At 40.2% G+C, this 27,684-nt stretch overlaps 2 protein-coding genes across 2 annotated transcripts in view; both read left to right on the forward strand.

Moving 5' to 3' along the window:
* The window catches only part of LOC120497875, a 57,997-nt gene extending 47,464 nt beyond the window's left edge, over nt 1–10,533 (forward strand). Inside the window, exons 16-19 of the mRNA XM_039699841.1 lie at nt 1,096–1,179; nt 2,715–2,838; nt 7,622–7,712; nt 8,668–10,533. Coding sequence (XP_039555775.1) covers nt 1,096–1,179; nt 2,715–2,838; nt 7,622–7,712; nt 8,668–8,742 — 374 coding nt within the window. The 3' untranslated portion in view covers nt 8,743–10,533. The remainder of the gene's footprint in view (nt 1–1,095; nt 1,180–2,714; nt 2,839–7,621; nt 7,713–8,667) is intronic.
* Nucleotides 10,534–14,590: 4,057 nt separating this feature from the next.
* On the forward strand, nt 14,591–18,518 carry LRAT (lecithin retinol acyltransferase). The gene is made up of 2 exons (XM_039700333.1): nt 14,591–15,153; nt 15,637–18,518. Exons 1-2 carry the CDS (start codon nt 14,611–14,613, stop codon nt 15,787–15,789), a joined length of 696 nt encoding a protein of 231 aa, XP_039556267.1. The 5' UTR covers nt 14,591–14,610; the 3' UTR covers nt 15,790–18,518.
* The last annotated feature ends 9,166 nt before the right edge of the window (nt 18,519–27,684 follow it).

The following is a 27,684-nucleotide window of genomic DNA, read 5'->3' on the forward strand; positions in this document are numbered from 1 at the left end:
AAAAGCCAAGAAGTCCAGGAGAGTTTATACAGCTGTAGGAAAGTTGGATCAGAAGCAAAACTGACTGAAAATTACTTGATTCTTGCTGCCTAAAGCTTGGATTTAGCCCATGCTTCAAGTTTCAGTGTTATGCTGTGATGAATGAATAACTCAAACTCATTAGCAAAGTGGGTGCTTCATCTCTTCACTTTAGAGAACAGGAGGTAGATGGTGACAGCCTACTACTGTCAGAATCAACAATTGCAAGAGGTCTGTGCTGTGTAACTTACCATCAAACCTCAGGTATATACTGTGTGAATCCCACAATATTAAATTTCTGGGTTTGGACAGGAGTGTATTTGCTTTTTGATACATAGATGGATAAAAATATTAAATATGAACTTAGTTCGGTGAAGTGCAACAACCTCATGTTCCTTGAACAGCCAATACTCAGACATTGACAAGTTAGAAAATGAAGACTGGCTTCCTAGAAAGCATACGTTTTCTTATATAATACTAAGATACTTACAAAACTAGTAACTTGAAAAAGAAATCTTAGGTTTCTTCTATACAGCTGGATAAGAAGCTGTATAGTGCAAATGCAAGTGAGAGATGCGTTGTCTTGGAAAGAAATTTGTTACTCTTTTCTACAAGCATTAGCAGATAATTCTGTTAACGTCTGTTCAATCAGGACAGGAGCAACTGCAGGTATTTTCCACCTGCACTGGACGAAGGGATCTGTGTGTTAAGGGGACAAAAGTTACTGGCTAGTAAAGAAAAGACAAGCAGCTGCTATCCCTCCTTCAGAGGTACTGCATTCCTAAGGCCAAGATGGAAGTCATGTTGAAGGGTCATGGAAGACGGGATGTCTGGTACAGCATCTGGCTGTAAAAAAGTAGAAAGGATTTGGGAGATAGAACAGGAGGAATCAACTTCCTAATATTGGCCCCCCAGTCTTGCCTCTTTTTCTCTAGGTGCTCCTGTGAGAAGGATTGGAAGTGTTTTCAGAGTACTGCAAACAATGCAAAAAACATGCACTTAAACTGACATTTACTCCTTCAAAATATGCAATTATTTGTAAAACCTTTAAAATTAATTCATTTTTATGTTGTGCAGATCTGCCAAGTGGTCCACATACTTACCGCTTAGAAGATCTTGCCTATACTAGAAGTGGAGACAAAGGCAATTCTGCAAACATAGGTATTTTTCATTCTTTTGCTTTCTGAAATGATGTAATATTTTCGCATAAGACTTACATACCAAGTGCTAGTCTTAATTTGTTTAAACATCACTTGACCTTTTTTATAATTGTGCTGAAACAAAAGAGAATACGTACTGAATATGGATTTTACTAATGAAATGTCTGTAGTTTTCTGATTAGCAGCTGTTGTAATCTGAGGTAGTAAGAAAAAATACTAGCATGTCATGCTAAAAAGAAAGGTTTTTGTCTAGGGTTGGAAAGTTGAGCTTCCAGAAGTTAAGAAATGTCTTTTTAAGGTTTCTTTTACATATCGGTTGCTACTCCTTCATGTATGTATGTTACATAATATAATTTCTTGGTTGTCTGATCATGTATAATATTTTCATACATTAATTTTGTAACATGTCTATGGCTAAAACATTGACAGTATTAGGAAATACTAAAATTCATTTTCATACGTACAAGAATGTTTTTATTATATTGCTAATGCAAATGGTATATTTCAGTATGCAGTCTCTTTGCATTGATTGTGCTGCTTCTTGCATTGTTTAATAATTCCTTCTATTCCTTACTTCTGCATGCAACAATTGGCTCTCTTACTTGTTGGAAGATGAGAGCGTGTGGTGTTCAAAGCTCAGTATGAATTAAAGGTGCGTTTGGGATTTGATTTGCTATTAGCTGCCATGCTAAAACTGAGGAATTTTGTTCATTTGTATTCAGGAATATAGTTTTCTTGTCCTTGTTTGTGAAACTAGTTTTTTTGGGTTGAAGAATGAAGCAATGTTGATTTTTTTTTTCCTTTTTTCCTTTTTTTCTTTTTCTTTCTCTGTGATTGACCACTGTTGCAGTGTAGCATTGCCAAATCATGAATGACATGTATGTAATAGACTGCTTCAGATACAAAGACACTGCTGCTTTTCTAAGGAACAACACTAACAACAACAAACTTAACCTCTAATTTAAGTCCAGATAGAAAAGTCCCAGTGATACAAAGTTGTTTTCCTGATCCTGCTCTGGAACTTCAGCTTCAACATAAAATTAGCTGAAGCTTATAAAGCATATTTACAGCAATAAAAATGTAATTGTGAATTGTCATACTTACGTCAGAATCCCGTGCAAGAGGCGGGGCAAGGACCAAACCTTTGGTCAGTGATCATTCCTTGTTGTGGTTAATTGTGATTACTTAAATATCTAAGTCTTGCAAACCACTTAAGGGAAGATAATTGCGTGTGGGTTGTTTGTTGTGACATTGTTGTTCTTTAGGTGTCTTTTCAGTGGCAGGGATTGTTTGCAGCAGAAAAAAATCCAGTGATCACTTAGTGGTAACTTAGTATTCTTTGGTGTCATGCTCCTCCCTACATCTGTACTGACAGAGGGAGAGCTGTCTGTTGTGTTTTTTATTCAGGAGCTCATTAAAGGGGATTCATATGTACAGTTTCAGTTAAGCAGAAGACCTCAAATTGGTTTTGAAAGGATAAATGCAAATTGGTTTTAACAGTTCCTATTTCATCTAATGCCAGTTAATGCCTAACAGGTGTGATAGCACGGCATCCCCTCTACTATCCATACCTAAAGAAAACTTTAACTGCTCAAGCCCTGGAGAATTATTTTCAACACCTTTTAGAGCGTGAGAAACCAGAAGAAGAACTGGTAACAAGGTGAGTAGCTTGCTGCTCAGCCCACAGTTGTATGGTAGATACATGATGGTATCAGAAGATATCTTAAAATATGTTAGTATAAACATTACAAACTTTTATGTATTTTCTTTGGGGTTTTTAATGTATCTTCCTTTGCCTTTCTAAATAACAGCTTGAGTATAGTCACTGAGAACATGAACTTGGGCCTCTCTTGAAGCTGGACAAAGGCCGTGAATCGGTTTAGCAAAGGCATTTAAATTCTCAGAATTAGCATAGTAGTGTTGGGACTGTTCCTTTGTTTTGTTCCAGTACAGAATGTCTTTACCGACTAGAAATAGCTTCCAATGCCCTCTGAGAAATTTATCTTTCCACTGGTTTTACACCATTTGGGAACTGCAGAAGCCTTAGTAACTGAAGCTTCCCAAGCCTCTGAGCCAGTGCTGAACTGAGAGTTAGAAATCTGTAAAACACTACATGAAAGACATTCACACAGTAGCCTGGAGCCCAAACTTACCTCATGATCCATTAGAAATGGGCCTCATACTGTCCCTGTTTCTGCAAAGCATTTTAATATTTATGAAGTTCATGCACTTTAGATAAAGTATTCCTTGTAGTACTTCACTCTCACCCACTTTTGTGCCATATATACCAAGACAGAATTTAAAGGAAAAACATAGCTAATTTCTCTTAAAATCTGAAAGAGAATGCATCCTAAGCAGGACACTTCTGTGGGATACTCACCTACTAAAGAATATCCTCTGCCAGCAGACAGCATACGTTACATTCTTGTTTCTGTGGTATGGCTGATGCTCAGGGCCCTTCCTGGGGACTGAATGAAACATACACTGCTCTTGTTGTAGCATGAGGTAATGAACCTCACTCTCCTAAGGATATCCAGTAAAACAGTCAACAGATTTTTATCTCTGAAAACAAGTAAAAGCTGAATACTGCCACAAAACATTGTCCTCTAAAACATGTTTTGATACAAAGTCAGTTATGCTGCACATGAGATTTTGCTAAAATCCTTTATGTATTTCCTTGGGTAGTGGATAAACTGTTGGCTGTCTTTTTGTTTGTTGAGAAAGCTTGAGTCAGAAAGGTACAGCTCAAAGCTCAGAGAGAGCTTGGAGTTATTTTAACCCCTGATCTTTGAATTGTAAGTGCTGGTTTTGTCTTCATAAGCAGCTCAGTGCAGATCTCACCCACTGTTTCATAAGTGCTAACAAATCTATATATCTAATAAATTGTGATACTAAGAATTGTAATTGAATTTCCTCGGAAACAGAGCAGAGATGAGAAGAAATAACAATGTTATTCCTCCTAATGATAGTTCTAGAAATGGATTCATTGTCATTCCTTAATGCTGTTTATGTTCATAAATAAAAGTTGCTCTGTTTGGATGTAGCCAAATTAATTTGATTAATTAGATTATCTGTGGTTTTGGCTTCCTTTAATGATGTGATAATGGAGCTCTGTGAGTGAATTGGAAAGCTACTGGGGGAAAAAGAATAAAACCTTTTGTGGAAATATTTAGGATTATAAGGATTATGCTCATGTGCTTCAGATTGTGTAGTTTCGTTTTTAATTACTTGTTTATTTTTTAGTTTTAACTGTCATTAAAAAAGCAGTTGTCTTACTTCTGATTTTCCTTCATTTCCTTTATTTAAATAGTGAGTAGTTAAAAACTGTGTATTAGTTTTGCTACTGTAAGCATACCAACCATGGCTCTTACTCACTACAGATCAGTCTGTTAACTAGCTGCCTTTCATGCTTTCTCACTAGAGGCATTAAACATGTGTACTAAACAGAGAAAAGGTGGGATTATTTTGGTAGAGGACGCCAAAAATTAATGAATTTCCAAATCTGCGGGTAAAATAATAGAAAAAGATGGTCTTTCAATCCTCAGGTGATTGCTTCCCAGAGTAGAGTGCTGGAGTACATTCTTAACAGATCCAAGTCTCTTAAGATGCAGAAGAAGAAACTTTCAGTGCAGTGGTACTAGGTCAGTCATTTAAGGACAGTAAAGCTATCCTATAAGATTTTACTGTTTTCATTTTCTGAAATGTGGTATATGTAATGTTTTGGGAACATTTCAATGCTCAGAAATACTAAAAATCGACAGCTGATTTCTTCCTATGTGATGTTGTCACCAAGAGCTGAAGAACAAGAAATGTGGATACTGATCCTTCTAGATTTTTTTTACATACATTTGTTAGGAAAAATATGTATTTCTCTACAGTATATCTTATATGCAAACACTTTAAGCCTATGGACTTGGCTCCTGCTTTCCTGTGATGAAAGGAATCTTGTCTTTTCCTTGATTTAAATGCATTAAATAATTTTATATCATTATTATGTCCATGCTTTTTAATGGGAGATTCACCAGAAGACCTTACTTCTCTGAATATTATGCACAGCACTTTAAATAAAATAGTTAAGCAGGCACTCAGTTTTGCATAAGTATAGGAATTCAGCTAGCACAGTGAATACTCCTTGTCTTACTGGTTTTTGTCACAGATACAGTATTCTTTGAAAGGTTTATTTGTTTTCTGTGTTTTTTAAAAATCAGCTCTTAAAACATTTAATTAAGTGGTACAATTAGATATTTTTGTTCCTTTGGATCTCAGTTAATTAAGCTTAAATTGTTTAATTATGCTAAGTAAATGCCTGCCAGCATTTTGGTCAATGTATTGTTGCTGCTTAAGACTATTATAATCGTTATAGTGGTTTTTCTTCCTTTTATTGCACAAGTTTATTTTCTTTGTGGAAATATTTTGGATGCTCAGATGCTACAGACAAGCCTTAAAATAGTGAAGATGCTGGCCATCATACATCATTTTGTTACAGTGTTCCAAATTAAGATCTGTTGCTTGTATTATGTATTTTCTATGCCAAAATTACTGCAGAAAGTGAAATTAAATTCTTCCACTTACTTGTTTCTGCATTTATATGCTCTTCAGTTTCCCTCCTGATTTGTTTTTCATGACTGATTTTCATGACACTTTGAGAGATGAGATATTAGGAATCAAAATTCCATCAGTCTAGGTCTTGAGAAGACCTCTTCCAGTTGTGAATTCTTTGCTACTTGAAAATCTTTGCCGGCTTTTCAGAGTAACATTCATAGTGTAGTGCTTTGCTTTGGTAGATCTCTTGCTTTCATGGTATGTGGTGACTGGAAATTTTTATTTCGTTTTTCAGAAAATTTGGTGGGGTTGTGATATATAGTTGATTATGGTATTAAATTTAGTAAATTAGGTAGGTAGCTTATTGTAGAATTGCTTTATTCTTCATATTTGTGTTGTCTAATAGAGCACTGATGGATTAGTCTGCTTTTCCTGCCTTCCCAGTGGATTTGGCTTCAAGCATTATAATGGTGCCTGTCAACTAATTTTTGAGAATGGGTAACAGAATGCCGACACCAATTTTTTTTTCTTAATAAAAACTAATAGTACTAATACTAAAGTAGAGTGCAGTAATGAAAAAGTGGAAGGAACTTACTAAAACTTTTTGCCTGGGAGACAGACACGAACACTCCAATGACTTCTTGCTTTCTAGAACAAGAACTGAAGTGATTGCCACACTGCTCAGCAGAATCATCTCTTTCCACAAGAGGTTTAGGTCATATGCCCAAGATAAAAGGCAGACAGGACTGTGAGCACCAGCAACAGCCCTGGTTTTCACAGTGCTCAAAAGGAGGTGAAAGAGAAAACCTCAAAGTGACAAAATCATGAGTGGAAGAGCACTGCAAGAAATTGCACCTACATTAGGAGAAAGATTTAAAGAATCTGTCCCAAACAGATGAAGATCGGGTAGGTGACTAAAAAATAAGTGATGTTAGAGGAAGCAGGATTTAAATTGGGTATCATCTTTCTCTGTTGATTCCTCATGGCTTGATGATGTTCTGATTTAAATTCTTTCCTATGGAATGAAAGCAAAGCTATCAGGTATTTAGATGAAGAAAATATTGGAGGAAAGCAAAACCAAAAAACACCAACAATAGAAAGAAGATAGCAAAACACTGCAAGGAGAGACAAATGGAAATATACTGTAGTCCTATTTATGGAATATGAAACAATAGGAAACCACAGAGCCATTTGCCAAACTGCTACAGAGGTTTCCAAATTGGAACTGCACCAGTCAAAAGCAAGGATGGAAAAATGCTTACAGTGGCAATGGAACAGAAACACAGGTCTGTCACACTAAAATAAAGTTTTATCTGAACAAAGTACATGGCTCCAGGAAAGCTCTGAGTTGAATTTGCCATGAAGTTATCTGTTCATCCTAAGAGTTGATGTAGTAACTCACAGATCTTTCTCAGTAACGAAGAGGGTGTCTTTCCAATTAGCTGGCAGAATTTGTTAGCAAAAGTGAGTTCCAGGAATTAAGTGATTGTACTTTTCAGTATCAGAACGAGGAGCTAATACAAATACTTTCTTTCGCCTATCATGTTATCTGAGTTCATATCAGATCTTGAACCTCTGGCTTGCAGATATGGACTTTAACTCACAGAAAGACAGACCTCTAGAAACAGCCCTATTAGAATTTGGTGATTTTTGAATAGAGGAGAAAGATTACCTTATGGTCCAGCTTTAAAACTATTAAGGGCTGGTAATTTGGAGTAAGAGGAGGGAACAAGAAGGCAGGTAAGGCCTTGTGTTAATCTTGTTACCTTTTGGACTTTTGACTCAGCAGTGGGATGTGATCAGAAGCATGTAAATTTTGCATGCTGGTTTTTGTTTGATGTTCTCTACATGTGTTTCTTCCAAAATCTGCTGAGAAATAATGTGCAGTTTTTGTTTTACAGATACGAGTTACCAGGAATCTATGGATTAAATTTTGTTCTGAAGAATTCCCTTGGTGGTGGTGGTATAGCATCCCTAAGAAGTGACCCACAGGTATGTATCAAAGCAATCATTTTAATGTAGTCATCTTTTATGGGTCTCTTTAGAACCAGTTTTTGGACTGGAACTGTGAGGTTTGGGGTTTGACTCCACTTCCTTTTAATTTCCTATTAATAGATACTGTTTATATAATTTTGTAAGGTTTGAAAACAACATAGGAAAGTAGAAAGTGGATTTGGAATATTTGGTGAAAAAGATGTGTACTAATAGGATAGCACATTATAAAGAGCATTACTGATTTGAAGACTACCAGTTTTTTGATGCACCAGCAAAATTATCAGAAACTGATTTCAGAATTTAATATCAGAAACTTTTTTCTCATTTTAAAAAATGCAGATTTACTAGACAGTTCTGATTGTTTCCAAGTATATACAGGAACCATGTTGTAGGACAACTCCTCATTAGCCTATGCTATGCCTTCTATAGTTAAAATACTGATAAATTATGTATATAAACATGAAAAGCAGATGGATATGAGGTCTTTTGTGTTGATGATTTTATGTGAATCTGAAATTAAGATTTTTTTTGCAAATGTACAATCTGAGTATTAAATATATAAAACATCTAAACCTGAAGATGAGATCCTGAGCAATGCTGTGCCTTACACAGCTGTGCTCATGGGCTCAGAAATGCTCATGTGCATATAATCTCAGCATAGTCAAGAAGACTCCTCAAAAGTAAGGTGATGCTATGTATGAATACATAGAATTGAACCCCAAATTAATTGATTTTAGCACTAGGTGCCAAATAAATAGATTGAACAGTTGATAAACTGTTCAGTCTATTCAGATTTGGATGCTTGAAAACTCAGAAAACTTAGAATGAGTTCTAACCCTGATCATAGGAAAAACACTCACATGAAACCATTTGAAAAAAAAACACCTTATTTTAAAAAGATGGTATATTTAGATAGTGAAATAAAATGTTGGTTTTGTTCTTTTTCTTACAGGGTAAAGCATTTGGACAGATGCTGTTGGATTTCCAGATTAAAAATGTTCCTGATTTAAAATCACTGATAGAATAACAGGTGTTTTATATATCTGCTTTGAACACTAAGTGGTATAAATACATGTTATAAACAAGAACTGGCTTCTTGAATGAGATTTTTTATAAGGTTAAAGAGAAGAAATTTGACAATTATTTCTCACAGGTTTAGCTATATGGCACAGATTGGCAAGTGTTTTGAATAATACCAGACTAATAGCTTTGTCTGTGCCTGATAACATTCCTGTCTAGCTAATACAGTGGATGAAGAATCAGTTTATTTCCTGAAAAATAGAATTAATCAAATTGCAACATAACATTTAATTATGAGACAAGGTAATCATTATTTCAAGATGGAAATTACCTCCTGTTCCGTCCATCTCTCTTTTCCTTCTCTCATCCTTTATTTGAAAACTGCCAGGACTGCTATCCTGTCAGCTGTGTCTGTCTTGTGCACTGAGTGAGGCTGGGAAGGCAGCACTGCCTGTACTGGGGAACAGTTTTCCCTGCTGGGCAATAAAGAAAAGTAATAATTGGTACTGTTATACAGTGACTGGTCATAAATGCTGACCTTTGGTGGTGATCCACCAAACTTGCAGCACTTTGTCTGGTTAATGACAGACTTTTTTATTACATTTTCCAATGTCTTTCACTAATTAATCCTTCAGTTGAAAGCACTGAGTAGTAGTAAATTGCAGATCTTAGTGTGGTAATAAATTTAAAGATGAGGAAAAGGGAATCTGCCTGCTTACTCCTTCTTGTGGTGGTGCACTCCTGGCAGGCTGGGTGAAGAGCTGGGTGGTTTTCTTCCAGGGCTATTAAATCCTTGATTTGTGCAGCAGAGTAATGCCTGGATTAAGTTTATTTGACTGTCATTTGCATTGCCCTTCCCACAAAAAGGTGTCTTCTGCTGTGAATAAAAACCCTGTTGAATGCAGTGTATTCTTTCTTCTGACTCCCAGTTATCACCTCTCCGTCTCCCTTCCTGCACAATATGATTAGCATGTTCAAATTGGGATACTTATGAACTTCATCTCATTAAGAAGAGACTTAAAAGTTTGTATCAAATTTCCTGGGACAATAGCAAGATGGAAATTCTGATAACTGTATTTTCTCTGCAGAAGCTGTAAAAATATTACTCCATATGTTCAGGCATTTTATATTCAGAAATTAATATTTTTGTTTATTTTGGGGAGATTGTAATAATTGTTTAGTACTGACAAAATGAGGCATTATTAATAGCAGACAAAGTTATGGAAATAACTACTTTTTTAATTGTCACCAAACCTATCACCTTTAACCTGTAACCTAACCAAATGTTAGTTCCTACATTTTCAGTGCTGGCTATCACTGTTATTAATTTCCTAGCCTCTTGCTTGCTAATGAGGACTATGCAGTGAATTGTTCCCATGTTTTCTGTGTTTTTTTTATTTGAATTAAAGGCATCATAAATGAATGCTGTATCCATCTAAACAATTATTGCCTGAGCAAGTCATAGGTACTGTCCATGTGTACAACATGATAGTCAGGTTGTAAAAAATAAGTCATTACTTCATTTCAGAAAAATAGCGAAGTTAATGACTTCAAAGGGAAAATGGCATGCAGATTTTATTATGTTTACAGTTGTTGTTTGTTAGAAAACTCTCCTTAATAATTGGGAAGCCTACTGAGAGAAGTAAAAAAGAAAAAGTGGTAGAGCTCAGTAGCAAATGTACAAGGATAAAAAGGCTACAGTAAATTTTTTCAGTTTACTCAATATGCTGCTTAAGTGACTCTGGAAATGTGTATGCAATAAGTTTCTGAATAAAAGTGAACATTTATAAAGTATAAATTTGTTTTAGTTGTTTATGCTGTTTGTTCTTCTGGAAGAGAGTGATACTTAGTTTACAGGTTCTTTGTTTGGAGTTGTTTCACTTGCCTGCGATTTCATGCATTGTCTTGCTGATTCCCTTCTTAGTTCAGATTTTTTCTGTTCTGTCCCTACTCTTTGTTAAATGCAAAACCCAAAAAAGTAAATGATGCTGTTTGCTGGAGAGCTGGTCACTTACAGATCTGTAGTGGAAGCTGTAATTTGCTGAAAGGAATGGTACAGTGATCAAACTGATTGGATATGGGAATACAAAGGTGTTATTTTTTATCTCTGGAGTAGCCCTTTTGGATGCTATTAAACCATCCTTCACAAACATGTTTTCTGTTCATTATTTCTTTCAGCAGACCAGCTTAAAACCAAATGGCTTTGCTTTTCAGATACTCTTCTTGCAAATTATACCCTCCAAAAATCCCTATCCAAAGATGTTATTCTCCTTGAATGCCTTAACGTGTTGCGAATTCATGAAACTGTGCTTATTTCAGCAGTCCCAGATGATCTGAAAGTAAATCTTGACTAATTGAGAGAGGTTTGGTAAAATATACACAAAGGTGAGCAGGTATGCAGTCTGCATTGGTTTAACTTCAGTCAGTTAAAAAATTCATTTTGCCTGCTTGTTAAACCAGGTCTGTTCCTCATATAGGCAAGAGCATACCCTTCCAACTCCCCGCCTTTCCTGCCTTTTCCCTACTGTGTTAGCTGTGAGAGCAGGATGGAAATAGTAATGTCTAGTGCATAAAATAAGGTTCCTTCTAATACAGGAGTTTCAGTGTAATGGAAACTGGCTTACACCTCTTACTTAAGTTTTTGTACTTTGGCTCATCTGCACTCCTGAACAAAGGCTTCATTCTTACCTCTCACAGCTCGCTTACTGCATCTCAGCCTAACTCAAAAATAAAGCATGGGCTTTATCATTAAATTATTCCACGACACTTAACAGTCCAAACAAATACTTCCTCAATGTTTTTGGGTTTATATTTAATATTCCAGAGTGATTTTCCCACTTACATTTGTGTACTAAAGGTACAAAAGTCACCCAAGAAGATGTGCCAGTGTTTGATGCACAATGTATATTTTTAGTTTTGCCATCTCCAGTAGAGATGTTTTTCCATTAAAGTACATGTTTTCTTCCCTCTTCCAGATGCAGAATTATGGTAAGTATACCTTACATTGCACTGCAGAAGTTTAACATTAATAGAAGTGCAGCCCCTTGGGTTTGAAAGCAGAAAATATTGGGTTGCAGGTTGCTTTTCATGAATCTGAATGGTTTCATTCAGGAATTATGTTGACATGTTGTATTAAGTGCTTTGCACACAGTAATGCTCACAACAGTTGCAAGGTAGTGGCGAAGCATTCATTACCTGGGTGGATTCCACAGACCCATCTGTTCTGTAATGCCTTTTGGGCTTGTTCGCTGGGGTTTCTGGCCTTGAGAGTGAGTGAGTGGTTGGGGGGAGGGAGAGAGGAAGCTCTTCAGTCCCTGAGGTATGAGGAAATTACACAGAAGTGTCACACCTTTCACCTTACTACTTTGAAACCTTCCTAGGCAGTAAGTAAGGCTTTGAGTCTCCTTCCCATTGAAGAAATTCCTCTTCTTCGGTTTCATCCTGGTTTCCTTTCTGGATTTACTTGAAATGGACCCTGGTGATTTTGGGATTAAAGTTAACAAGCATGAAGAAAGCAAACAAAGATTGCCTCCATGTGAAAGATCCCATTGGGAGGTGTCTGTATCTGCCAGGGAGTCCATTGAATTCCTCTACCTACCTTTGGACAGGGAAGTGAAATCTGAACTGCAGGACTGAAGCATCTCTACCACCTATTTCAGCAAAGGCCATTCAGACACTCCCTAGACAGCTTTAGGGAAGGGGAGAGGGGGGGTCTTGAGATGGCAGTGCAGGGCAGGAATGGTGCTTATCCACACAGGAGGGAAACAGGAACATTTCTGTGCCAGGGCTTTTGTGGAGTCTTAACATTCTGTGCCTCCAGCTCTGGACCACCTGCTGTGACCATCATGAAATGGGTGAGACCCTTTATGAGAAGGAGGTGTGTAAATTTCCCCTCATCCATTAAAAAAAATGCACCAGTTAAAAATAAGTTCCTCCTTCTCCTCCCTCTACTTCTATTTACTTGTAGCAAAAGCCTCAAACCTTCCAAATATGCTTTTTTAACAGCTGGATTTAAAAATATGCTGGTTTAATTATACAGTCATGTGTGTCTGGTGGCTAATCCACAGGGTTCCTGTACAAGCATCATAAGCTACATCTAAAAGGTATTTTCTCTTTTGTAAGTGATGTGATTTGAAGTAGGGGTCTTGAGAGGGGTAAGCTTCTGTTGCATAAAAATTTGGCTGAGACTCCAGAGAAAATCCCAAAGGCCTGACCACTCTGTTAGTAGTGCTGGGGCTCTGGCCTGTAATCAGCAAGTGAACAAGAGCTTATGGGGGCCTCTTTCTTTACAGATGAAGCAAGGTGAGGATAGTCTTAGCTTCCCAGGAAGCTGCTCTCTGCTCCAAGCAGGAGGAAACGGAAGGGTACCAGCCATTGTCTTTTGCTGACAAGTAGTGAGGTGACCACCTCTCCTGAAATATTTTTTACTGAGGAAGTGGGAAAACTTGCTGTTGGTTCATCAATAAGCTTTCATGTTTACAAGATCCTGAACCTGGGTTCAGAATCTGTGAGGGTAGAAGGTTCTCACCTGCTGGGTCCTTTGCATGCCCTTTGCCTTCCGAATCATACCAGAGTTGTTTGCTAATGGCAAGAAAAGGGATAGTGAACATTTTCTCTTTTTTGCTGGTGTGACCAAAGGGATTCTACAGCTCTGGGGTGGTCTAGAGGTCTCATTCGTGTTCCATAGAGTTTAAAGTGACTGAGGAGAGAAAAATAACCTACTGTTTCAACGCGGTTTGCCTGTGGAGAGCTGCCAAGCTGTTACACACCATCGCTTCTCTTCCCGCTTCCCCATTTCGTATTTGGCATCCCGAGGTTGCCGTGTTTGCCCGAGTTTAAAGGAAGATGCTCCACCAAACTTCTCCAGCATTCTTACACGCATATCCCTTCCTTCTTCCCCCTCCCTCCCCCGTTCCACGTTTCTCAGAGGCGAAAGCTCCCCGCTGCAGCCGGAGCGACAGCTCCGGGCCGGAGCGGCTGCGGCACGAACAAAGATCCGTGGCAGCGGCCCGGGACACTCGGTGAAAGGCTGCAGCCATGGCCACCTCCCCTGCCACTCTCCGCGCCCTGTCATCTTCCAGGTAAAATTAATGTCTGTGCCATCCATCATCCCGCCATCCCCGAGGGGGCGGGACCCTGCTTGGTTACTGAAACTTCCGAGCCCCGATCGGGCGGCATTGTTGACCTGACAGGGCTGCTCCTTTGTGGGCTCCGTTGCCAGGATTTAGCTATTTGCATAATGGATTAGCATGAAACTGAACGCACGGGAATGCCGCTCCGCCGTTTCCCACTGTTTCTTAGCTGGCGGACCTTTGGGGCGAGTTAATTTATAAATGTGACTTGCCGCTATCGCTCGGAGACCTCTTTCCTTTCAGGGAGGACAGACGCTCCCTCCCCTGTCCCGCCGCCGTGCAGGCACCGTGGCAGCCCGCCCGGCCCCCGATCCGATCCGCCCGCCGCTTGGCCCCGCGCCTGCCGGGGCTGGGCACCCGGAGCCCCTCAGGTCCCGCCTGAGCGACTGTGGCCCCTGCTCTCCCCGGGGCGGGTGAAGGGCTTTACTCGCACTTTTCCGCGCACTTCTACCTGGGCAGCGCGGGCGGTAGACGGGGCGGAGCTGCGGGCGGCTCCAGGCGGCGGGCACCACGCCATCGCAAGGGCCGAGCCGCCGCCGCGGCCGGACCGAGGGACGCCGGGCCGGCTGAGGGTGCCCGCCGCGCCCCCGGTAAAGCCCGGCCGGTCCTCGGGGCGGGCGCTCCCCGCACGCCCCTCACCCGGTGGGCCGGCCCCGGTGCCCGCCCCGCCCCGCCGGTAGCCTAGAAAAGCGGTGCCGGGGGCCAGGAGCTGCTCGGAGGCGCCGAGGGTTTCCCCGCCGACCATGAAGAACCCGGTGCCACAGGCGGCCTCGCTGCTGCTGGAGAAGCTGATGCTCCTCGTCCACATCCGGCCACTGCCCGCGGGCTCCGCCGGGGAAACGCCACCGCCTGCACCCGGCTACTACGACACCAGCTGCTTCAAGCGAGGAGACCTGCTGGAGGTGCCCCGCACCCTCTTCATCCACTTCGGCATTTACCTGGGCGAGAACCGCGTCGCCCACTTGATGCCCGACATCCTGCCCTCCATCACCGGCGACCGTCGGCAGATCCAGCAGGTGGTGACCAACAAGCGGCTTATCCTGGGCGTCATCGCCAGGACGGCCAGCGTCCGGGTGGACACGGTGGAGGACTTCGCCTACGGCGGCAGCATCCTGGTCAACCACATGGACCGGCTCTTCGAGGACCAGGTGCTGGGCAGCGAGGAAGCGGCCCGCCGGGCAGAGAAGCTGGTGGGCGCCACGGCCTACAGCCTGCTCTGGAACAACTGCGAGCACTTCGTCACCTACTGCCGATACGGAGCCCCCGTCAGCTTCCAGACCGACAAGGTACGGCCCGGCCAGCGGCGGCGCTGCCCTTCCCGCGGCGGGCCCGCTCCCCGGGCTGGGCCGGCCGCCGCCGCGGGCCCGGGCGGGGTGCCGGTACCGCCCGCCGGCCCGGCCGCCGCTCACGCCGCTCTCCCCGCAGCGGGCAGTGCCGCCGGCGCGGAGCTGCTCGGGACGGCGGCGAGCCTGGCCTCAGCTGGCTTCAAGAGGCGAGGAAAGCGAAGCTGAATTAGTAGAACAATTAATACGCTTCTAAAATGCTCTGAAGCGACAGGTTCTAGCCGGAGTCACAGGCAGTACCGGGGCTGATGGCTGGGGGTGATGCGGTGCCAGTCCAGCTCTTCCCTCTTCCCCTCCCTCCGGGGAGCCTGTGTGAGCGCTGAGGCAGCAACCGCTGCTCTGTCCCGAGAGTGGGTATCGCCAGCTCTGCAGCCAAAGTTTTCCTCTTTAAATCTCATCTTTTGCACCTTTTTTTTTTTTTTCCAGTTCTGTGAGACTGTGAAGATGATTATTCGGGACCAGCGGAGCGTCCTCGCATCGGTGCTTGTGGGACTAGCATCTATAGTGTGCCTAGGTGTGGCACCCTCCACCACACTCCCCACCATCTTCATTCCCTTCTTTCTGTGGATGGCTGGCTAAGAGCCTTCCTGGAGTCTTCCATCCAGCGTCTGTATATAGGATGTATACTACTGTATTTATGAAAGCATACATTACTCACTGGCATCATGTAAAGTTTCTTAACTTTGTGCACCATTTTAAAATGCAACTTTGTCTAGAACACAGTGCACAAGGCATAGCTTACTGTGTAAGCCAAATAACAGATTTCCTGAAAATCTTGGTATATTGTAACACACCTTTAAATCATGGAAAAAGTAGGGTTGCGATGCAGTTCTGCTCCTTGTCTTTAGCCAAAAATTATTCTAATAACATCCTTCATGTTCTTCAGTTGTTTAGCTGCATAGCTGGGTGCCATAACTATTAATAAAAATGAATGATGGAGTTCCACAAAGTGATGGAAATGGAGAACAAACTGCTTACTTCTTCCTTTATAGATACAGTGTATATTCAGAAATTACTGTCTCCATTCCTAAAATACTCCTTGGTGGAAATGCAAGTACATTGACTCTTTTCTGAGAGCAAAGAAGAAAAACCAACACTGAGCTGGGTGCTGTGGGAGCACATTTGGCCAGACCAGTTAAAGTAGTTTCTCTTTTGGGAAATGTTCAGAAATTTGTCATTTGCATTAATTGTGTAAACACTTGCTACCTTGCTGAACAACTTTTTATTGGGTTAGTGATAAGGAAGGATGGCAATTCCTCACCAGTTTCCTTGCCAGTGATAGTGTCTAATATGGCTAATATAAATGGCTACAGAGGGATTTAGGAGTTTTAGGAAGAAATTTGCTTGCTTATTATCTGTACATTACTAGTGATGTACAGATGTTGGGACATTTCCAGCATTCCAGGGCACGTGGCAGGGAGGAGGAAGACAGACACCAATTTAATTCCTACCATTCCTCAGCTGTGGAACCTGTGTAGGTGCTGTAAAGTATCAGGGATCATTGAAGCAGTTTCTATGGTGACTATATTGTCATTTTGGATATTGCCTTAAAACACTTTCTCAGTGAAAGACAACATGTCTTCCTAGACTCATCTCTTGTAAGTATTCACTTTCAAGCCAGTAGCTGGTGCTAGAAACGTTTTATCTTCAATGCTGAGGCCTTTCAGTTTATCAAGAATGTGTAAAGTTGGATTTGAAATCAAGTTCATGTAAGCAATTATTTAAATGCTAAAAACTTTTGCTATTTTTTTCTTAGTGAGGTCTTTTATGTATGCAGAGAAATTGTTCAGCTCCTGGCATGCCTTGTGTGCATACATGTGCTAACTTGTTCACATGCTGTGCTTGCCTTCCTTTCTAGTTAGAGGTCAATATGATGGTGTCTTCACCAAGGACTCAACCTCAGATTTACTTCTACTAATGGTGTGCAGTGTCCTGTCATCAGCTCTGTTGCTGAAATGGCCACTTGCCCATTTTTTAGAGAGACTCTTTTTAACTATAAACCCCTTCCTCCTTCCCCTAGACTTTACAGATGCTTGAAGGTTGGATTTTTAGAACTGAGAGTTTACTTAGCTACCCTCTAATTGTCATCTTCTGGCTGCTCCACCATAACCGACGAAGAATGTAAAGACTGGGGTGAAATTCCAGCTCATAGGAAATAGCAGCATGACTCCTGCTGCCATCAAATAGGGGATTTCAGCCCAGCTTTCACATGTTCAGTTGGCAGCCCAGCTCTGAGCAGCTGGATATCAATTACTGCTGGATCCTTGTAAACAACTTCTATTCTGCTTTGAAAGATTGCAATGCTCAGTGTAACTGTTTCTGGTAAACTTTTGAAATTAAGGTGTTTTTTAATTAACATGAGTTACTTTTTCATAGTGTATGCATTAATAATATTTACATAAACTCCAATGTGTTTTTTTTAACTTGCTGTGAATAAGGCATAAGCTGTAGTCATAACTGTAATTATATAAATTTTATTCATTTAAAAATGTCTACTGACCTCTTGTAATTGAGTATAATGCTGTAGCATTACTCTAAGATGTCCCAGTAGGGCACTGAACAAGCCATTAACATGCAGTTACATGGTGTCTGATTACAGGTGGGCTTTTCTTTTACCTTTTATTTAATTGGGATTTATAAGAATTCCAGTAATTCTTACAATCCACATATACAATAAACAACGGGGTCATGACCAGTAACTGAATCTCGTGTGGGACTCTTGGAAGGCAGAGAAATGTTCCTGCTCTAGCTTTGGTATCAAAGGACCTGTGCTCCTGCACTGCTAACAGTGTTGAGCAAAAAACATCCAGACTGACTAAACTGGGATTTTCATAGGTGTCTATGAAAGAAGTGAAAGCAGTTTCTTGCAGGCTTTCAGATATACTAGTTGAGAATTTTCCTTCAGCATATAAAGTTTTAAACTTACTAAATGCTATTAAATGGTCTAGAATGCCTTGCTGCATCCTTTCATCCAAGACTAGTAATAATGGCATAGGACCAGAAATTCAGCTGCATGTTGAGGCATTTTTCCTACCAGCTGTAGTTCTAGCAAAGATCTGGAAATTTTGTTAAAGTCAGGCATGAGTCAAATCAGTCATATTCTGAGGAGAAAAACAAGACTAGCAGGCATGAATTTTTGTGTTCAGCTCAGCGGGTGGTGTTTGTGCTCTGAAATATTTTGGTAAATGTCAGTGTCAACTTTTTTTTCTGTAATTACTTGAGTAAAAATAAGCACTAGCTGGAGCACTGCATTTCAGACTTGAGCTCAACTGTGGTGCCATTGAAATAAAGGAGCTAGCTATAATAAGGAAAACACAGAAAACTGTGGAGCAGTTCAGCTGTTGGGGAAATGTGTGTGCTTAGAAATGAAATTGTTCATCGGTAACTGTAAGTGATGGTGATGGGGAGTGTAAATCCAGAGCCACAGCTCATTATAGTGGGGACTGTTTTGAAAAGCTGTGTGGTTAAACCAGAATATGTAATGAAGGAGTATAAGGAGTGAAGGAGTATTTCCGTGCCACTGGAAAAGGCAAGTAGTGGAGACATCAGGTTTAAAGGATAGATGTTTCACTTCAGGCTTTCCAAGGAAAACAAAAATAAAATGAGTAAGGTTCAAAATGTTTTTAGAAAACCCTTGTTTAAAAGAAATGAACAAAAAAGGTAAGTTACTAAAGGAAGACATTAGAACAGTGTGCTTTCTGGTTTTCTGTTTGTATTTATTTTAGTTTGGAACATAAATGATTACTCATTCTGTGGTGAATAGTCGTCTGCTGCTTGATTTTACTCTCCATTCTTCTGTGCTGAAGGAGAATACTACATATAAATACTGTTGAGGCTTTTAATGAAAACAAAATCATACTAATACTTGTTAAAGGCTGAGGGGGTAGGGAAGAGGGAATTAAACTTGTGTGTGACTTGAGATCATCCAGACAGGTTTTAGAATGCAAAATGTAGCAACAAGAAACATTAGAACTGTGATCTCTAGAAATTATTTGGTGCTGTATTATTTGTTGCATGTTCTCACATTAAATAAAGCATCACACACCACTGGATGATACAGAACTGTGTTAGACAGTCATTAGCATCTCCTTTATCCACTGAAATTAAAGTTCTCGGGTGACTTGGAGCATTTCCTCATTATGCTTTGTAACAGCTTTGGACTTGATTCATCTGAGTACTTAGCTGTCATGAATGAGCTTTCCAATGAGAAGTGAAGACAGAAACGCTTAGTAGTTTTGAAGCTCTTTGCTGTAGTGCATTCCAGTTTCTTGTCAGCCTTACAAAAATCTTTCAGAGCATTGTGCTGGTAGAATAAACAATCTCCTCTCCTGCAGGAATGGAACACTAAAAGTATTTGAAGACTTTTTAAGGCATAATTTCTTAAAAAAAAATTTTGTTGTGTTCTGTGATGTAGCTTCAGGTCTGAAGTCAAGGGAACATTTAGGATACGGTCCTGAGTGCTCAGAGACTGTGGGAGAAGCGGGGCAAGTGGGGAGACCATTAGGAGGCTAAGTCAGAATTACATTGATTCCAGTAGCACAGGTCTGTCTGTCACAAAACTGGGGATTTGGAGTTACTGTTTCTGTGTCTTACAGGACAGAAAACTTTCTGTAAGATTTTCTGTAGCTTTTTTAGGTTTTCCCTTTTTATAAGAGAACTTTGTTTAGTCGTGTGGCTTTGTTTCAGAAGTTGCCTCTTCTGTATTGTGTGTCTGTAAACTGCAGAACTGTTGGTGGCTGCTCTGTGCTAGTGTGATTCAGAGCAAATCAGCTGCACAGTCCCCTACAACTATATCACAACACCTACATCTAGGTGCTTGGTCTGAACAGAGCAGTGGGAATGTGACAGGAAGATAATGAAGGTTTATTTTACTTGCAAGGGCAGGGCATATTAGGTGTGGTGAATGCAGAAGTCTGTGCCTGGAGACTCAGATGCAGGACACAGTGTTGCATCTGCCTTCGTGTGCCCAGCTGGAGTTTAGGACGCTTGCAGTGGAGTTGCATGTTAGCACAGAGATTAAAAGGATTAACTTGCCTTCCCTTAAATTGAAGTATGCTGTCAATGTCACAGGCTGTAATCTAACCTAGTAAATAAAATGACTGGTGGTCCATCTTCTGACTATGTGGTGGTACACTGTGACTCGTGTGTGTAGCTGGACTTCTCCACTGTTTCACCTCTACTGGCTGTGAGTAGCCCTCCCTGGCCTGCCTTGAGCAGCCCTCCCTTGACCATGCCTTCAAGTGCTGCAGATGGAATCATGCAAACATGGATGTCCATGTGCAAATGTGCAAACCTATTTTGCAGGACTGTTTAGCTGATAACCCTGGCCAGAATTTTAAGGTAGGGATCCCCATTTGTTACCCAAAACCTTGAGCCTCTTCCTGACTGAGCAGCACTTTCAATGGAAACAGCAATACCAATTTACAAAGAGTAGAAAAAAATGTGATGGTTACAGCATTTCTGGGGATTTGGGAGACTTGTTCCTAGGATCTTCTCAGTCCATCCTGCAGGAGTTCACAAGAAACTCCTGTTTCTTGTGGATAAAGCTATGGGGTGGCTACCCTTCACTCTTTTTATTTTTAGTCTCATTGTTAGAACAGTGATTGTTGATTTTTTTTCTTTCTTTAATCAACTCAGGCAACACCTGTGACTTTGAGTTAGAAGGGCAAAATGGTTCTCTGGCCACTCTGTGTTGGAACAGGCACCTTTGGTATCTCCAAAGGAGGGTGTCACTTCTCATGGTCTATTGGCCCCTGTGACGTTCCCAACAGATCTCTAGATGCAGAAACTGCTAAGACTGGGACATTTCTGGAAGTGTTTAATAAAATTTTCAGGTAGAAATAAGGGAGAGTCTATTATGTTTGATCAGAGGTCTGCTTCTATACTGCATTGTTGCTTTCGTTGTAACAAATACTTTTAATTAAAGCAGATAACCTGCTGTACCTCCCAGACTATTGGCTACAGTGTCTCTTTTTTTAACTCTTTCCTATTTCTATAACCATGACAATAATCGTCTCTTTGATTTCTGGCTGCTTCCAGGACTTGGTTAATATTTACATACGGTTGTAGGGTTTTTTGCATTGGACATACCCAATAAATAAAATGCATGGTTCCTCCCCAGAAGGCATTTTCTCTGCTTGTGAAACCAGAGTTTGTGAGGCTAAGAAGGCATACTACAGCAAGTAATAAAGAATACATTCAAATGAAAGGTAGTGCTGTGCTTAACTTGCCAAGCCACCTTATGTTCTGTTTGTGCATAGGCTGAGATTTGCACCCATGTTGCTTGCAGTTTTGCAGAGAGTACCTGCACGTTGCCATTTAGTACTGCACATAAACAGAGGGACGGGTGGGTCTGCTACTCCTACACAGAAGGAAAAAAATAGTAATTAGTTCCAATCAAAAGTGAAGAAATGTGGATGTGAAGATAATGAGGAGTTTCCCTCACTCCTACTGGAAATATTAGGGTTGGATACTAAACAGAGTAACTTGCCATTTATAGTTGCAGACTGGATTGTAGGTAGCTCCAAGTGAATATCCAGGAGAAGGGAGGCACCTGCTTCATTTAGTGTCTAAATGACATGATAATGCACTGTGTAAGTAGCCTGGAGCCAACTTGGTTGCCTCCAGAACCAGAAACAGCATGGCTGTGAAAAAAGGAGTAGTGCATTTAGCCCTAGGGGGAGGTGGCTGTTCAGTACAGCACCATCTATCCCAGCTGTCTCTTTTGGAGCGTGAACAGATAACGTTTGATGACCCTGTCCTGTCATACCTGCTCACCCAAAGCAAGAGATCTGAATCATGCAGATACACTTCAGACTGTTTCAATTCCATCCCAAGCCTTATTTTATTCCGGGGTGAGTTACACAGACTGTTACACAGACTGTTAATCTCAGACTGTCAACTGTGTAAGGTTGCAATGGCCTGAAGTATACATGAAGATGTAGCCTGTGATATCCACAGTCATATTACTACATCCCATTAATAATCTTTTCATCAACCTTGGGATGTAGACAAACCTCAGCTCCTCTGAAAATCCAAATGTGTGATAAACTAGGACATGGCCTTGACAAATAGGTAAAAATGACATTTCTTCATCCAGTACATCAGCCATTTATCACAGATGATTGGTAAAGACAGCTGTTTGTATTCTTTTAGTTACTTCTCCCAGTTTCTGGCAGCAAGTAGGTTTGGTCACACAGTATGCAAGAAAGAACCACTCCAGTGTACAAGTAACTATTTTAGAATGACAATTTCATCATGTATTGACAGACAGGATGTAGACTGAGTATGTCTTTTCAAAAACTTGCCTGGAGAAAGCAGTAATTCTGCTTGGCTGATAAACTGAAATTCCAGCAAGGAACAGAGTATTTCTATTTCTGATGTCTTTGAGCAATTCCATTTACTAATACTGTTAAAGAATTGAGAACTGTACAGGCAGTAGAGCTGATGCATAGTCATGAAATGTGTTTCAAAATTATAATGAGGTTTTTATGACCTGCAAAGAGATTTTTACTAGCAAGCTGAAAATATCCACCCAAACCAGTTCTAGAAGTTACTTTCCCTCAGTAATTTTCTAGTTTGCATTTTTCATTTTGTGGAATGTTTGCATTGAAAGTTCTCTAACAGACAGTACTTAATGCTGCAATTAAATACAAATCTGTGCTTGCAAAAACAGTCTGTTCTTATGGGAAAGACAGTGGATTTGTGACATTAATTGTGAGCTCAGTGTATAACTGAGCAGGAAGGCAGTGTGGGGTATGAGCAAGATATCTATTTATACAAAAAACATTTGTTCCTAATTTAAAAAAATCATAAGAGAAATTCCTTTTAAAAAAGTAACATAATTAGGACTGCACAGTTAAAAGTTACAGAATTACATTTATAATTAAGTAGTACTACAAGCTTATTAAACAGCATCACTGGGTTATGTTTCTTCCAGCTAAAACCAATAGGAGCTTTGTTACTGTCTTCATAGAGAGCAAAATTAAATATTGCCACCAATTCCCTGACTTCAAAATCTTGTACCTGACCTGATGGTCAGAAATGAAACCCCAGTAATAATGAACTTTATACAGAACTTTATGATTTGAAGAATCCTACATATCAAAAACTCTGCAGCTTTGGGTTTTTTTTTCCTTTGTAGTTTTTCAAATATTTCCAGGCAGCTGTTTACAGATGGTTTTGCACTGCCACCATTATTTCTACCAAATTTTCTGCTGGTCTAGGTAATGCATTCTTCATGTGGCTTCTGAGATTTTTTTCTGTGAACAAATCTACTCCCATTATTATTTAGGAAAACTGGACATTCAATCCAGAGCTGCAGCAAGACAACCAGACACTGTTAACAACTTTACTACCTTTGAACACCTTGAGAGTATAGATGAGGGCCAGATTTTTACCCTCACAGGAAACTGGGAATGACCTTGGCAACATGTGGAAGTCAGTTTAGCAAAGTATCTTCTCCACTGAGGAGCAACAGTGAACACTCAAGGACAGGGTAGGTACAGATGGATTTTTGATGTGTCCTCAGAAGTTTACAGTTCACAAAATTCCAGCTTTAGAGCTTGCATTCATTTAATCATGTTTAATAATCTTACCCTGTGTGAACTTATCTTACTTCATTTTTAGTTTATCAGCCTGACCTTTGGAAGGCTCTATGGCAAGATAAATTATGATATATGAAAAAGCACTTTTGAAAAATTTGTTGTCCTTCCCCTTCTTGTACTACAGGGAACAATGAATAATCATTTGCAGTACTTTTTTTCCACTTACAGTCTTACAGCTCAGATATTCCTGATGTGAAAATCAGAGCTTTTGCTGTTTCCACAAAGTTGTACTTTGGGAAACAGCTCATTTGGCACCATCTTTCTACTACCATGGCTGCCCTCCAAAATTTACTACACATTACACTTAGTCCAACAGTATCATCCTGGATCTCTAGAGCTGAACACACAAATCCTTCAGTCATTACTTGTATTTACTCATCTGTGCTAAAATTATATTTTATTATATTCTCAGTTTAGAACTAATGGGAGGCTCTGTTCCTTTAGAAAAAAAAAAAAAACAAACCTAGTTTATGTTGAAAATTGCTCTATCACTTTTTATTAAATATTGTTACATAGTGTTAAATATTGCTACAACTTTTTTTTCCCTATAGCCTAATTCCTCAAAAGACCCTTTCTTTATCACCTTTCAGTTCTATATCTGGCAAATGCCTGGCTTTTAATATATTTTAACAAGGCTTTTTTTAAAAAAAAAGTTATTATTAGCTTTTATGTTAGCAAGGTGATCCTCTGAATCTATTTTCACTTGGGTCCTCAGGGCTTTCTACATAATTAGCTTGTGTTCCTTGTCTGGATGTGAGATAGATTTTTGAAGGGTGGCACTTGTAGTAGAGTGTCCAAAGAAGGGCCAGGAAGATGGTGAAGAGTCTGGAGGGGAAGTCATATGAGGAGCAGCTGAGGTTACTTATGTTGGCCTGGAGAAGAGACTGAGGGGAGACCTCTTTGTGATCTACAGCTTCACTGTGAGTGATCAAGGTGGGGCAGACACTGATCTCTCTCTGTGGTGACCAGTGACAGGACCTGAGGGAATGGCATGAAGCTTGTCAGGGGAGGTTTAGGTTCAATATTAGGAAAAGGTTCTCTACCAGAGGGTGGCTGGGCACTGGAACAGCTCCCCAGGGAAGTGGTCACAGCACCAAGCCTGACAGAGTTCAAGAATCATTTGGAAAATGACTCTTGCGGTGTCCCGTGCAGGGCCAGGAGGCTTAATTATCCTTGTGGGTCTCTTCCAACTCAGGATTCTCTGCGATTCTATGAATTCTTTGCCTTTGCTTGCCCCAGCCAGAGGTGCAGCGAGGCAGGCAGCGTCCTGCCAGCGTCCAGTGCGGAGATGAGCATCACCACCAACTCGACACGTGTGAAGAGAGTTCCAGCATCTCCCGGCTGCCAGGAAAGGAGGAGCGGAGCTGCAAAACAACAACTGCCGCGGCTGATCAGGCGCCTTTTAAGAGGAAGAGAGTTCCAGCATCTCCCGGCTGCCAGGAAAAGAGGAGCGGAGCTGCAAAACGACAACTGCCGCGGCTGACCAGGCGCCTTTTAAAGATAACATACTCCCACCTAGTGGCTCTCTTAGAGTCAGGAAAATGCACCGTCTCCAGCAAATTGAGAAGTTAACTGTGGAACTCGCATTTAAAGAACGAGTAAGTGAGATGTTTACTAAGTTGATATAACTTCTCAGTAGGTCTAGAAACGTAGGTTTTGAATTCCTATTTCACTGCTGTACCATCTAACCAGAAATCGGGAAGGAACAGTTAAGCTGCATAACACCGATTTTATAGTTAGTACTATAGTTATTACTATAGTATATAGTTGCCCACAATGTAATTAGTGATTCTTAGTTTAGTTTCTTACCACAGTTTTGGTTGTGTCACTAAGCTTTGTAGGACAGACAATAGCTAGATACAGAAAAGCATTTAAAAACTATTCTGTTAGCTGTACTTAATACCATAAAAAACCTCAAAGAGAAATTGTGGTATTCTATGCGTGTATTAGAGACAAATACATAAAAAATGTATGTACGTAAAATGAAACACCCAAAATTACAGGTAACATTGCTTCAGGCTTTCTTAATTGTGTCTCCAATCAGAGCACTATATCCCTAATCAAGAAAATTACACAGAAGCACTGTAAGTTGTTCAACTACAATTGGTATTGACAGTCCAGAGTTTCCTGACTTAAAAGTCAGGAAAGCTAGCAGCTCACAGCAGCTGGACTGCAAATTTAGAGGATGTGAACTGGATACATCAATGCCTTTTAGGATTCTCAGTATAAGCAGGAATTCAAAGCCAAGTATGAGCAACCTAAAGAAACACTGAACTCTTCCCACTTTTCAAATTACTCAAAAAGTATTTTAAATATTTAAATTTAGGAAAAGTAAAATGAAATTTTGTTGTCCACTGTTGCACTCAATGTAATTTTTTTCCATAATTATTTAATATTCAACAGCTATTGTGATATAAAACTCTTCAGACTCCTTGATAAACTTCCACTTAATGTCTAGGTCAGATCCAGTATGACCAAAGACTTTACAGTTTAACACCTATTTGGTTTCAGTGCTGAGATATGCACTAAGATTTTCACAGGAACTACCATAAATTCAAGTATTTTTAGCAATATTTGCAGAGAAATAAAAAACTGAGCAGGCACTGTGTCTGAGCTTTTGGGGTCCTTTGGTGAGACTGAGACACCAGTGGTGTGAGGAAGGAAGCCTGCTTGGTAGTTCTTTGTGCTTCACATCTTTCTGTGAAGAAAACTCTGGTTTCAAGCTTGTTGTGGCAGAAGCCATTTTCTTGCCAATCCTCTTCAATTCCTCCTCCACAGAAGTGAAGAGGCTATATCTCTGTTTCAGAATGTTTTTGAAACCTCTGCCTATATAACTCTGTTTCAGAATGTTTTTGAAACCTTTGCCTATGTATCTCTGTTTCAGAATGCTTTTGAAACGTCTGCTTAAAAAGCAGTCTGGAAAGCATCCTCTGATGGTGGAACATCAAAAGACCACAGTGCTGTAGGACATGATTTTCTGTGTCTCCCTCAGCCCTTCCCTCCTTCCTGTCCTTTCCTCACTTCACTTTCCTGACATTCACCACTTTTTCCACCAACCCTTTGTGGTGCTACCTTTTCAGCAGTTCCCTTCTGTTCCTCCCCTCTTAGCCTTAGCTGTATTGCCAGAAAACTGCCATTTTGCTCAGTGATAAAAGGCATGGCTTTTGTTGTGAAGGGCCTAGGTTTTTAGAGAGAACAGAAAGCAATAGTTCTGGACGTAATGAGGGGAAAAACAAGAAAAGAGATTTTATGCACTTTGTTAATGCACATTTTACATCACTCCACACTCAGCAATATTGCCTTAAAGTTGATTTAATTCAATTTACATCAGTGCAATTGTTGACATTTGTACTCATCAAAGTGAAGACAGAACTTGCTGCAAGATCCGTTTTTTCATCTTCATTGCATATCTTTTAACATTGCATGTTAAAATCATGTGGCATGTGTCTCAAAGTGGTTTACCAAAAAAGAAACTCTGTATTACATTTTTTTCTACAGTTGATATTCTGTTTCCCCCAAATGCTCATTCCAGCAATATTAGACCTTGTAATTTTATAATTAAAACAGATTTCAACTTTTTAAGGCAGAAAGCTGAAAAAGAACAAACTGTGCTTTTCAAGGAAAAAGACCCTTTAGGCACTAGGATGCCTTATTAGGAAGATCTCAATAAACAAGCATTGCAGTGCTTGATAAAGTGAAATCCAAAAGAAAATGGACTGATTGACTGAAATGAAGTCTTTCCAGACAGCTTACTATAATTAGATTTACAATCATATTATGTCTAGGTTTTCTACAGAGACCTTTGTCTAAACTTCAAAGGATGTCTGGTTCCTTTTAAAGTATTTCTCCTACCTACATATCAAACCTG

The sequence above is a fragment of the Passer montanus genome, unplaced genomic scaffold (genome assembly GCF_014805655.1).
Source record: "Passer montanus isolate IOZ18808 unplaced genomic scaffold, ASM1480565v1 scaffold14, whole genome shotgun sequence".
In the NCBI taxonomy this organism is placed as follows: Eukaryota; Metazoa; Chordata; class Aves; order Passeriformes; family Passeridae; genus Passer; species Passer montanus.

Excerpts from the sequence above, each read along its gene's own strand:
- LRAT (XM_039700333.1), top strand. The coding sequence starts at position 14,611 with ATGAAGAACCCGGTGCCACAGGCGGCCTCGCTGCTGCTGGAGAAGCTG. Across the intron at positions 15,154-15,636 it reads TCAGCTTCCAGACCGACAAG|TTCTGTGAGACTGTGAAGAT; the intron begins GTACGGCCCGGC and ends TTTTTTTTCCAG.